Below are 12,050 nucleotides of genomic sequence, written 5' to 3' on the forward strand. Positions count from 1 at the left end.
TTCAATCTGTTCCACGCAGGATTTAATCTCCATATGATTTTCACGAGCATGGAGCATGTCATGAGTGTTTTGGGTGAGTTTGCGTGATGATGGGGGGGTGCTGACAGCTCTGACAGATGAGACGACCGTACGGCAGACCACAGCTCTTGAATCACTAAAGAGAGGCACAGGGCTACGGGCGGCTAGCTACAGCAAAGCCATGGAAACGAATGGAAAACCAAGACAACGAATGTAAGCAATTAGCCATCAAGTGTGGAAATACGCAAGGGTGTAAAAAGTCTTCTTGAGACACAGCCATGTAGCTGTGGAAAGCTAGACTGCTGAGGTGTAGTTGGCTGCATCTTTAAGTATGGAGTCATGGAAACTGATGAAAAGCTAAGAGAAGTAAACTACGCTAGGGGTAGACGGAGCTTTAAAGGGAGTAGAACAATGTTGTAGCTCATGGGAAATGGTGGAAAGCTAGGGCTGTTAGAGCATACAGACAGTATAATCTGCTGTTAGCTACAGCCATTCAGTATTTACAGACGGCCATGCTGGGCTGTGAAGGTTTTACCAGAATGTTCTATCTGAGGCTAGGGAGAGCTACAGGCGAGAGGGAGAGAGCCGTGACTCACAGTGAAGTAGAAGACCTCGGTCTCCTGCTGGTTGGCCCTCCTCTTAGCCACGTTGACTTTGCTCATGTAGGTCTCAGACGCCACAGACTTGATGGACTCGGTGGAGCGGCTGTGCTGGAAGGCGTCGGACACGTCAAAGTCCTCGACGGTCAGCATGTCCTGCAGGGTCTGCATGGTGGCATCCAGGGTCTTCCGCACCTGACACAGGCAAAGGGAGTAGTGCGTTAAATTCAGTATGAGATTGATATGCCGTCATTATCTCAACATTACTGATGGCAATTAACAGATGCCTTACTTTGTAACTAGTTTAAGCATAAACTCTGAGTATACAGAAATATTACACAATTTTTCCACTGTTGTTTCAGTGGAGGGCTTCTAAGGTCTGCAGAGCATTGTTAGCGTTGTTGAACCCTTAAGAGAGGAAGGAAGTCTACCCTTATCAAATCCCATTTGATTTATATCAATCGTGTCAGACGGCTTTACAATCCGCAAGCACACCATTATTGGAGTTGGCCATGCTGACAATGGGGCATAAGGCTGCTTGCTATCTATCTAAACAGCCTTTCTGGGAGAACGTTCAAGAGAATCTGGTGTTGGGCTGAAGGCCCTGCGCAGCGGCGAGCCCTGCGCTACAGTAGGGCCAGTCTATTAGGGCCCGCATGGCTGCGTGGGAGACAGCATGTGGTCCCATTCACAGCACAAGGTGATGAATGGGCCTCATTCTCGCCGTGACACTAGTTGTCCATTACCGGCCACTTATGAGAGGCCGGATGATAAGGACGAGACACAGTCATCAATACAGACAGACAGGGGTCATTACGGCCGCCCGTGCAGCCTGCATACACATACTCAGCCACTCAGCCACACACTTTGGCTGCGGCCCGGTGCCGTGACTGGGTGGGCGTCGCCTCCTGATTACCTGAGAGCACTGACTCACCTCCAGAAAAAACACCCCCGCTCTTGAGCAAATGGCCAAACGCTAAATATACACTCTTAAAAGCTCCCAGGGCACACGGCCTGCAAATTGAAATTGAAATGAGCGCAGCTGCGATCCGGCGGAAAAGAGAGCCTCCGTTCCCGAATTAGCAGGAGGAGAGACGAGGGAGGGAACGGAGCAGCGTGCGGGCGCGGCGCGGGGCGGGGCGGGGCGGGGCACACGTGGAGTGGAGCGCTTACCTCCTCGTTCTCGATCTTGAGCGTGGCCAGGCGGGACTGCAGCTGGTGGTAGCGCATCAGCAGCTCCGTCTGCACAGGCTGCTGGGCACTCACCTGGCACACCTGAGACCACAGAGACACACACACACACACACACACACACACACACACACACACACACACACACACACACACACACACACGCACACGCACACGCACACGCACACGCACACGCACACGCACACGCACACGCACACGCACACACACACACACACACACACACACAGTCAGGCAACAATCAACTGTTCATTCATTACTCTATTCACTATAATACAGGATAGTATTGTAAGGCATTAGCACTGACATGACATGATCTCTTTTAGCCTGCCCCCCTTAAAGACATCCAGTCTCATGGTGCTGATGCTCAGAGCTTTACAGAGAGAAAGAGAAGCTGCACCAGAGGGCAGTCACAGTAGGGGACTGAACTGGACATGACGGACACCAGAAGGGGACGGACACGACGGGGTCTCACCTCGTCCCCCATGTGGGGCAGGTACTCGAAGCGCATGGGCGGGCAGAACACTTGGTTGTGCATGTCCATCAGCTTGTGCTTGTCACTGCGAGGGTCCAGGTTGTCCACGGCGTTCTCGATGACGTCCAGCCCTTCATGCCTGGACGTCTCCAGACTGTACTCCGCTGACAGGTACGTCCGTAAGGTGCGGGCCAGACTGGCGTGGTAGCCCAGGTCACAGCACTGGACAGAGGAGGGACAGGGCAGGGAGAGAAGAAGTGTGAAGAGAGGAAGAACAGAACCATTATTGACTTTCGCCTTCACCCGTTACACAAGAAAAGGTAAATGTTAGAGCACTCCCCAGCTAAAGTGCCCCTTTAATTTATTCAAGCTTAAGCGATTTCTCTCCGCAAAAAGAAATCAAGGCTTTAAAAATGCAACACAGCTCTGCTAGGGCTTAGCTGATGATGAAGGCAGAGAGGGGCACTCCTGTGATGCTGGAGATAGAGACATGAAACAGTCGCCAAATTTGGGCAAATTAATATGTAAAAGCCTGGTGCAAAATATGATATAACGCTACATATAAACACAAAATTAGAAGCGCAAGCACAGCAGGGAATCCTGGCATAATTAGTTAAAGCGTGGAGCCGCATCAAAAACTAACCTCATTTAGCAACGCTCCAGGTTCAACTTCCTAACGTGCCAGAGGCAAATCCGACTTGTGTGAATCACTTAAACGTCCCTAATGAACACGCGGCTCCAGTTACGCTCCCAGTCTGTGGGTTAACATGGAGGAGGAGGAAAAACGACTCCCAACCCCCCAGAGCAAGAGTCAGGTCAGCGCGCTGTAATGCGCGTGACGCCACACGTGGATCCTCCAGCGCAGTGCAGTGCAGTGCAGGGGCTGGGCACTTGGCGAGCCGGAGGGGAGGATGTGTGCGTTTTACTGAGCAGATTGTTAGCAGCTGCTGTCAAGAGCCCAGCACTCCCAGGAGCGCCGCAGTTCCACCAGGAGGGGGAGGACGAGGGGAGGTGTTATTAGCATAACAGATTAGCACCTGAATACACAAGGCGCACGTACAGTAAATATCGGAGTGAAGTTTGGCTAGAGGAATCTCCCCACTATGACAAGAACGGATTGACGAGCGATGGGGGAAAATCCAGACACTTTGGAGGGAAATCGCTAATACAACGAGCGATCCAAGCATCTGAAATCAATGATTTTTGCGGGCCGACTGTTTTTGTCCTCGTTCGGCGCTCTGGAGGAGTGCCTGGCATGGCGTGCGGATGAAAAGCTCCGCAGCCGGCCTGCTCAGCGTCTGGCTGGCAGTGAATGCCTGGCTCTGACACACAGGAAGTGGCGCTCACAATCGCTCTGGCCATCCGCTCGGCTCATGCGGACTGGCGTGGCCAATGAACACGAGCGCCTCAAGAGTCCACCGCAACACACAAAAAAGAGAAGCGGCAACCGTGAGAGTGTCCAATCTCAGATGTCTCAGGACTGCAGCATCTGAGGTAAGTGGAGTCTCACTGAGTGAGGATCATATAGGCTTCCACACGTGAACTCACAGCACCCCATACAGAGCTATAGGGGGTCGGGCTGCCTTAACCGTCTCTTTCCCTCCAGGCTGTGGTGGTGGTGCCTGTGGTCTTCTCTTCCTATACTGCTCTGCTGTCATGTGTGCACACGAGCCCGAGACGAGCATTCAGCTCAGCAAATGGACACCTATAAAGCTGCAGAGAGCAGGAAGGAGCTGGGTGAGACCATTTAACCACAGGGGTCTGTCTGCACAAGACTGCCATTAGTGGTTTTCAAAGCAAACTCACCAACGTGACCAAAGGTAATTCCACATAGCCCAAGTTAATGTTGGCATGCTCTTTGGACCATCATAAAAGCCCAACCTCATGGCCTCCCTCCCTCCCTCCCTCCCTCCATAGGACCTCTCCTCCTCCAGTTCACATCCCCTGCACATCAAAAACAACATGGGAGCGGAAAGCTGAACCAGCTGTGGGCCGCGGGGTCAGTGCAAGAGAAGAGCATGTCAGAACAAATATCCTGGCGCATCCAGTGAGGGCGCGCGGGCGCGTGCGTGTGTGCAGCTCCACCAGGGTCCACGCTTCCTCCCCTCCCCTCCCCTCCCCGCCTCCCTCGGCCTGCCGGAGTCAGGAAGCGGCGGGAGCGCGGGCCCCCCCGGCCTGCTCCAGCACCCCCAGCCAGAGCACTAGTTCACTGTCAGCGCCTGTTTTTCCTGGCGCCCCGCTGACGAGCCGCTACAGAGCTCAGCAGATGGGACTCGGAAAAAAAAAATGACCCGAAGCTTTTCCAAGGTGTAGGGACCCAACCCTGGGAGTCGTGAAGCGCAGCGCCGGAGAGGTCAGTACACACTGCGTCCTAAAAACAGATGGGAGGGAGCAGAGCCACACTGTCGCCACGTTTAAACTTCAGAATCCCAACTGACTTAAAAACCACCCCAAATAAACAAATAACTAATGAACAAATAAACAGATAGAGTAAACGAAGAGTAAAAGCCCAGCAGGCCGTCTGTGTACTCACATCGATCATGTCGGAGACGTCGTGGATGTAGTACTTGGCCACCACGGCGTTGGTGGCCGCCAGGTTCAGCAGGTAGTCGTTGCGTGCCTTGGTGCACTTGAGCTTGTTCTCATAGTACTTGGCCTGCCTCTGGAGGAGAAGAACGGACAGACAAGGGACACGTCAACAAACAGACCAGTCACCTACACGAGGAGCCACAGTGACGCTAATGCAATGCACTACAGAGAGCAACTATGAGCCGGCATGTTCTAGCTCCCAAGACTGGATGGAGGGCAAGTGTGGAGTTCTCCCAGTGGGATGAACAGCATAACTGAAGCCGTAGGACATGTGGGGACTCTGCAAAGGTCAAGAAGGAGCACTGCAGTCAGCAGAGGGGTGGTCTCACTACTGAACACTTTGCAGACACTGCATTCAGAGTGCATTATCAAGCTACGGGCACACACACACACACACACACACACACATGCTGAGAATGACCAGCTGTTTAGGCCAGTCCACTCCGTTCATGCTTCTGGATAGATGTTGGGACCGGGCCAAGCTCCGAAATGTGGTTAAACAGGCACTGTGACTTGTGCACGAGAAAGAAGACTAAAAAAACAACAACACAGGCCCTCAGCTGAACTTTAGTCCGTTTGCCTGCACGCGCAGCACACACACAGACACACACGTGCAAATGCTTTTGGGACGCTGTCATTCATTAGGTTTGGAGCTCCAAGGCTATTTGTTTTGCTTGATTATTTCACTCTCTGTCTTTTTGGATGGCCTCAGCTGGCGTGTACTCTGCAGGGGTGAGGGGGGGAGCACAGGCGTGCTCAGGCTAACATGACTCCTCTCTGCTAGTGGACTCCAGATGGGACGTCTTCCATATTTCAACAAACACAACTGTAAGTCAAATCTGTCAACTGTTTCCATGCAAAAGATAAAGCATTCTGCCAGGCCAATCCATAACGAACTGACAGAAAATATACAGCGAGCCAAAGCACAAACGCAAACATGAAATCAGTCTCCATCTCAGCATCAAACACAAATCAGCCGAAGTGACAGAACTGAATTCAGTGCAGTTCTGGAAATACCAAAGAGAAATCATGAGCCCACAGATTTGTCATAAAACTAGCTAGATAAAGGAACGGGACCGAAGGGATTTATTTTATGGGGCCCCATGCTAGACTCTTAAATGCCCAGCGCAGGTAGCACTGGAGCGCAGTCTGCAAGCTTGCAGAATCAGGTCATGCAGTAAAAGGAGTCAGAGAGATAGCAAGACAAACACACAGAGAGAGAGAGAGAGAGAGGGGGGAAAGAGGGATGGTAGAGGAGACAGAGAGAGAGGGAGAGAGAGAGGAGGGATGGTAGAGGAGGCAGAGAGAGAGAGAAGGGATGGTAGAGGAGACAGAGAGAGAGAAAGAGAGAGAAGAGGGATGGTAGAGGAGAGACAGAGAGAGAGAAAGAGAGAGAAGAGGGATGGTAGAGAGACAGAGAGAGAGAGAAAGAGAGAGAAGAGGGATGGTAGAGAGACAGAGAGAGCATCCATAGCTCCAGTGATATAAATAGTGTGGGCCTGTGCAGTTTGGGCTGCCAGCTTCTGAGCGTGCTCACTGCATGCCTGAGGAAGAGGGCCGTGCCTCCGGCTGGCTGCTCCCTCCAGCACTGCGCTGCCCTAACAACCAGCTCATTTGCATGAGCAGCACAATGCAGCCCAGATGGAGGGGAAAAACACACCCGTTTGCCTCCGGAGGATAAACCCACACCAGCGTCTCAGGCACACAGGGCAGCCGGATCCATCAGCTCGGGTGGCACTCTCCACGCCACGCCACACCACGCCACCCAGGCCCAGCGCCTCACAGGAATTAGAGTCAGTGAGGGGCGCCGGAGATCACCCCGGCCGGGGTCAGTGACCTGGAAATGGTGCTCTGGTCTGCTAGGCTGGCTGGTCGGAGCGCAGGGATGCCTTCCGGCTCCTGGGGGGGGGGGGGGGGGGGGGGGAGTGGGGGTGGTCAAGTCTGAGGATCCTCACAGCGGCGTACCTCAGTGCCTCATTTGAACTCGGCCTCGGTCACATCCCCGCTCTCCCAGCACAGAATCTGAACTCATGGCTCATGACTTCCACAAGGCTGTTTCCACTGAGGCTAATCAGACCTGATCAGCTCCAGCCCATTGGCCTTCTGGGAGAGCAGTAAATAAACACGATCAGACGCCGGGGGAGAGCTACAGTAGGAGCTAAGCCACTGCAAAGGCCTCCTTGCTCTGCAATACTGTACCCCTGACGGGGTCTGCAATAAGATTCTGGTCAGAGACGGCACTAGGGTGTTGCTTGATGTTGCTAAGCAACACCAAGATTTGGGCTTAGCAACACCTAAGCAACACCAAGGCTACCAGAATTTGTTTTTAAATGATAGATAGAATGATAGTGTTGGGGTCATTTTATTTGTTTTTAAATTCAACACTATAGTCACCTATAGGCTATGCTAACTTAAGGTCTTGAAATGATGGGATGGCTGCAGTGCTGGGTGTTGTGAAATCTGAATAGATAAGAAGTGAAGGATCCGGTTATGGTTATTGAGTTTGTGGTCGTATTCATCTTGTCAGGAGCATAATGCCTTTTTAAATGTCCCCGCTTGCAGCTGTATAGGCCTAGGATTACCTTCCATTCAAAGGCATTTTTAACAGGCCCAGCAACAGCTTAGCTACAGCAATGAAAAATCCTGGTGCCGCCACCGATTCTGCTGTGTGCGTGTGTGCGTGTGTGTGTGTGTGTGTGTGTGTGTGTGTGTGTGTGTGTGTGTGTGTGTGTGTGTGTGTGGAGATACTGCAGGAGGCGGAAATGAAGGGAATATTGCAGGGGGGCACGCCTCAGTGGCCCTAGCGTCAGCAGTGCTGACGGACGCAGTGCTAGCAGACGCGAGGCTGGCCGCTCGCTCACCTTCTCCTTCATCTTCTCGATCTTGCGCACGGAGCTGCGGCGCTGGGGGCGGTCCTCGTGGCGCAGCAGGTTGACGTTGAGCTCGCCCGACTTGCTGAACTGCTTCTCCTCCTGCTTCTCGGCCTCCTTCAGCTTGCTCTCGGCGCTCAGGCTCTCCGTGTGGTACATGTGATACGTCTTCATCACCTGCAGCGCACACACACACGGGGACAGAGACAGGCACACACGTGCGTGCGCACGCACACACACACACAGACACACACACACACACACACACAAAAAAAAGAGAAGAGAGTCAGCATGGGAACCAACACAAGACACACCCAAATGCATGACGGCGAACTGGAGCGAAAGGTCAAATGAGAGATGGGTAATGAGCACTGCTGATTTATGAGTGTGCCCTGAGCAAACACGCGTGCTGTGGCTCTGCATTCATTGAGGCATTTCCCCCAGAGCCAGGCCTGTAGGGCACCAGGCACATCTAGTGCTGACATCCCCCTGGTACTCTGGGCCCAGCCCACGCCCGTCTGCACAAGCTCCTGCGACAGGAAGCCATCAGTATTCCCAGCACAGCTCTGCAGTCAGGAGACCAGCATGAATATGCATGCAGGGGAGCAGAGGAGAGGGGAGGAGAAGAGAGGGGAGGAGAGGAGAGGAGGAGAGGAGGAGGAGAGGAAAGAGAGGAGAGGAGAGCGGGGACGGACCGGCTGCCAGAGAGGGGCACAGGAGGGACGACAGCCAAAGTCCGGCTGCTCACCCTCTCCAGTGCCAAGGCCATGCCCTCTCCTGTGCCCGCTTGCACTTTATTCTCTTGGCAGATGGTTGTACACGCATATGAAACCCAGAGCCATACAAACTCAATACAAATACACGCAGCGCATGTGTGTTTTTCCTGCGTGATCCCAATGGAACTCACAGAACAGCACTAACACGCGTCTCCTTCAGTAGAAAGAGAGATCAAAATCAAGCGAACACCCAGAGGGTGTTTGGCTCACTGTGGCCTAACCAGCAGAACCCTGAAGCTTGTCATTATGTGCCTGAGAAACACACTAAAACAACCAATAACGCCATTTTGACATTTTGTCTTTATTGTCGCATGCAAAGTGTAACGAAAGCCATATACTGTCACAAGACGCAGACAAACATGATCGTGAAAAGCATATGTGCCCCCCCCCCCCCCCCCCCCACAGCACTCCAGCAGATCCCGTCTCCAACACACAGTGCAGATGCCAGTCACATGATGTTTTCAGAGACTGAATCAAGCTGCCAGAGGAAGCAGGAGGGGGGATCCATGCGCCACTCATCTGGGGCAGACTTGGCACACGCACACAGACACACAGACACACACACACACACAGAGACACACACAGACACACACAGACACACACAGACACACAGCCCCCCACCACCATATCCACCCCCACTCCCTGTTTATACTCCCTCTGTGAGGAGAAGGGATTGTTCATCACCTAATGTTTGGAGAGGTTCCCGCTGCGCTCTCCCTCTGTATGTGTGTATGTGTGTGTGTGTGTGTGTGTGTGTGTGTGTGTGTGTGTGTGTGTGTGTGTGTTTATGTATCTGTGTGAGTGTGTGTGTGTGTGTGTGTGTGTGTGTGTGTGTGTGTGTGCATGTGTGTTTATGTATCTGTGTGTGTGTGTTTGTGTGTGTGTGTGTGTGTGTGTGTGTGTATGTATCTGTGTGTGTGCGTGTGTGTGTGTATCGGTGTGTGTGTGTGTCAAGGCTAACGTATGGTTGGCCCTACACTTTCCTCTCTCTCCTCTATGATCCTCCTCCCAGACTGCGGCTCCAGCAGCAGCAGCTCAAACCCAGTGAGAGCACGTCTCCCCTGATGCCCTGGGATAGAAGAGCATCTCACTGCACACCAGACACACTGGGCCCTTCTCTAGGACTAATGAGAGAGAGAGAGAGAGAGAGAGAGAGAGAGAGAGAGAGAGAGAGAGAGAGAGAGAGAGAGAGAGCTCCTGCTCAGACAGGACCACAGACAGGACCACACAGGGGCGTCCCGTCCCGCGTCCACCCCTCCGGCCAGACGGACGCGGAGGCTCGTTAAGGCGGCCCAGATGCGGGCGCATCTTTAAAGGGGGGATCCCCGCACGCCGGCGCCTCAGCTGAGGACCGCGGCAGCCAGCAGGCCAAGCTATTAACCTAGAAACGGCCCACTTCAAAGCATTCTGCTCTGCCAAATAGGCATACATTCCTCACCCCTGGGACACACACAAACAAACATACATGCAAAGGCTATGTTGCCACGCTCAAGGCAAGCCTATCCTGGGCAGAGTGCTACAGTTACTTGCATCAAGATAGAGTTTCTGCATCACCTCCTTTGAACATCAAAAACCTTTTAATGAAAGCTCACACTGTATGGAAATGTCGTAAATGTCTGCGCTTTCAACACGTGACAGATTGAGAGCGGACTAACAAAGTCAGACTCTGCTGTCGTTCAAACCAGCCAAGTGAGCTACATTTTTCTTCCTAGATTTTACAGACAGCCTTGGCATACTCGCCTGAGAGCCCTCCAGTGAAACAATGCGCTTAAAAGGAGCAGGGTGGGGAGCGGGAGGCGGGAGGCTTCTCATGGCGACAGCTTCAAGCTGTTAGCCTTTAAGACCCCACCACTGTGGCGCAGCCGAGACGCTCCCCCGGATACGACAGCTGTGACAGCCGCTACACCTTTAAAAGAGCGCTCGCCTCAACACGCAAAATGGCACATCTGGCCCCATAGTAGCCTCTGCCGCTGCCTGATTAGAACTGCAGAGGAGGCTCGTTCACGTGGCCAATTAGAGGCTTGTGATAACGAGATTCAGGATTAAGCTCCAGGGAACACATGACGGGGTGTTTGTTTACATCCCAGCCCTAATTGGCCAGACTCTAGTCCACACACAAGGGTCAGTGGATGGATAGTGACCACTGGCACCCCACCAGGACGTGTGCTTTAACTGAGAGGACCTGTCCATGCCTCGCAGGCCTACAGTTAATGAGTGCGGAGGTCTGTAATGAAACCAGACACACCAGTGCTGCACAAGCCCTCTCCCAAACGCCCTGCTTTTCTCTCCGTTTCCAACCTCTGGGCTGATCGGTAAGAATTGTGCAAAAACCCGGGCGACTGAGCATCATCACACTCTGGTGACACAGTTGTGTTTCAATGGCTGTCAGCAAAAAGGTCCCCGGCCAAAAAAACATGGCTGCTTTTTTTGTGTTTTTTTTTTCCAGGCGGTTAGAGAGGAGCCAGAATCATGCCGCAGTGGCTATTTAAAAGCCAGGGGTTGAATGAATGGCACATTTTTATAATGTGTTGCAACACAAGTACAAGCGGCAGTGTGGGCTGCAAATTCATTATAAAAACAGCTCCTGGTTCCCCAAAGCGAGCAAATGAAAATGCGGCGTGCTCTAGGCCCGTTTCTTATAGTCAGGTGAGTAATCGGCTCTGCGACTGTGCTTTTTTCAGCAGAGGAAATGCAAAAGGGTGTGTTGAGCTTCCATATTCCTCATTTCATATTCTCTCCACAGCTCCACAGCCCTCAGGGTAAGAGGGGCCCTGCACCTCCAATCAATAGCAGCCGTATATCAAAACAAGCAAATGGATGCAGGTAATACTTTTAATTTTCATTATTGAATCAATGCAGCGCATTTGTGCAATTGCATTTCCAAGGCCACTCAGAGTGCTCGCTCTACTGAGCACAACAAACACATTGGAACTATGAACCCAGAACATGCACAGAGCATAGCTTCCTCATACATGCCTGCAACAGCTCAGATTAGACATGCTCAATCTCTACCTCTTTTAAAGTCTATACTCCAAACCTTACACAAGAAACTTTCATCAGCATAAGCACAATCTATGCCTTCCTACATACTGTACACGTCTCCATTTCCTGCTGTCAGTGTATTTAGCAGCAGGACACGTCCAATATGACAGTGCGCTGGATTAGTTCTATCTGCTGCGTGTGCTCTGCAGGGGGAATGAGAGAGGAGCTGGAGGAGACGGCTGCCTTTATCCGCACAGAAAATAAAACCTGCCGCGGCCATCACACACTCCACAAATACCCACGCAAGCCAGCAGTCAGGCCAGCCAGGCAGGAAGTGGATGGGGGGGGGAGACGACAGCCATCCGCTCTCCTCCAGAAACGAGCAGACTCGCGCTCATCCGCCCCCGACCTTGAAAGGCACACGGCTGCCTCCGACGCTCCCGCGGGAGTGTGTGGTGGCCACGGAGCAGAGGTGTGGTCACCTGGGGGGAGGAGGAGTGGGCACTAGCGCAGCTTCATTCATAAACATCAG

At 52.6% G+C, this 12,050-nt stretch overlaps 1 protein-coding gene across 4 annotated transcripts in view; it reads right to left on the reverse strand.

Annotated features, from left to right (window-relative positions):
- The window catches only part of srgap3 (SLIT-ROBO Rho GTPase activating protein 3), a 73,201-nt gene that overhangs the window by 22,619 nt on the left and 38,532 nt on the right, over positions 1–12,050 (reverse strand). For all 4 annotated transcript variants that reach the window (XM_062544773.1, XM_062544772.1, XM_062544771.1 and 1 more), the window contains exons 5-9: positions 7,752–7,937; positions 4,835–4,963; positions 2,302–2,523; positions 1,791–1,892; positions 615–812 (exon numbers count right to left, since the gene is read on the reverse strand). In XM_062544773.1, coding sequence (XP_062400757.1) covers positions 615–812; positions 1,791–1,892; positions 2,302–2,523; positions 4,835–4,963; positions 7,752–7,937 — 837 coding nt within the window. The remainder of the gene's footprint in view (positions 1–614; positions 813–1,790; positions 1,893–2,301; positions 2,524–4,834; positions 4,964–7,751; positions 7,938–12,050) is intronic.

Source organism: Sardina pilchardus, chromosome 9 (assembly GCF_963854185.1).
Source record: "Sardina pilchardus chromosome 9, fSarPil1.1, whole genome shotgun sequence".
Classification (NCBI taxonomy): domain Eukaryota; kingdom Metazoa; phylum Chordata; class Actinopteri; order Clupeiformes; family Clupeidae; genus Sardina; species Sardina pilchardus.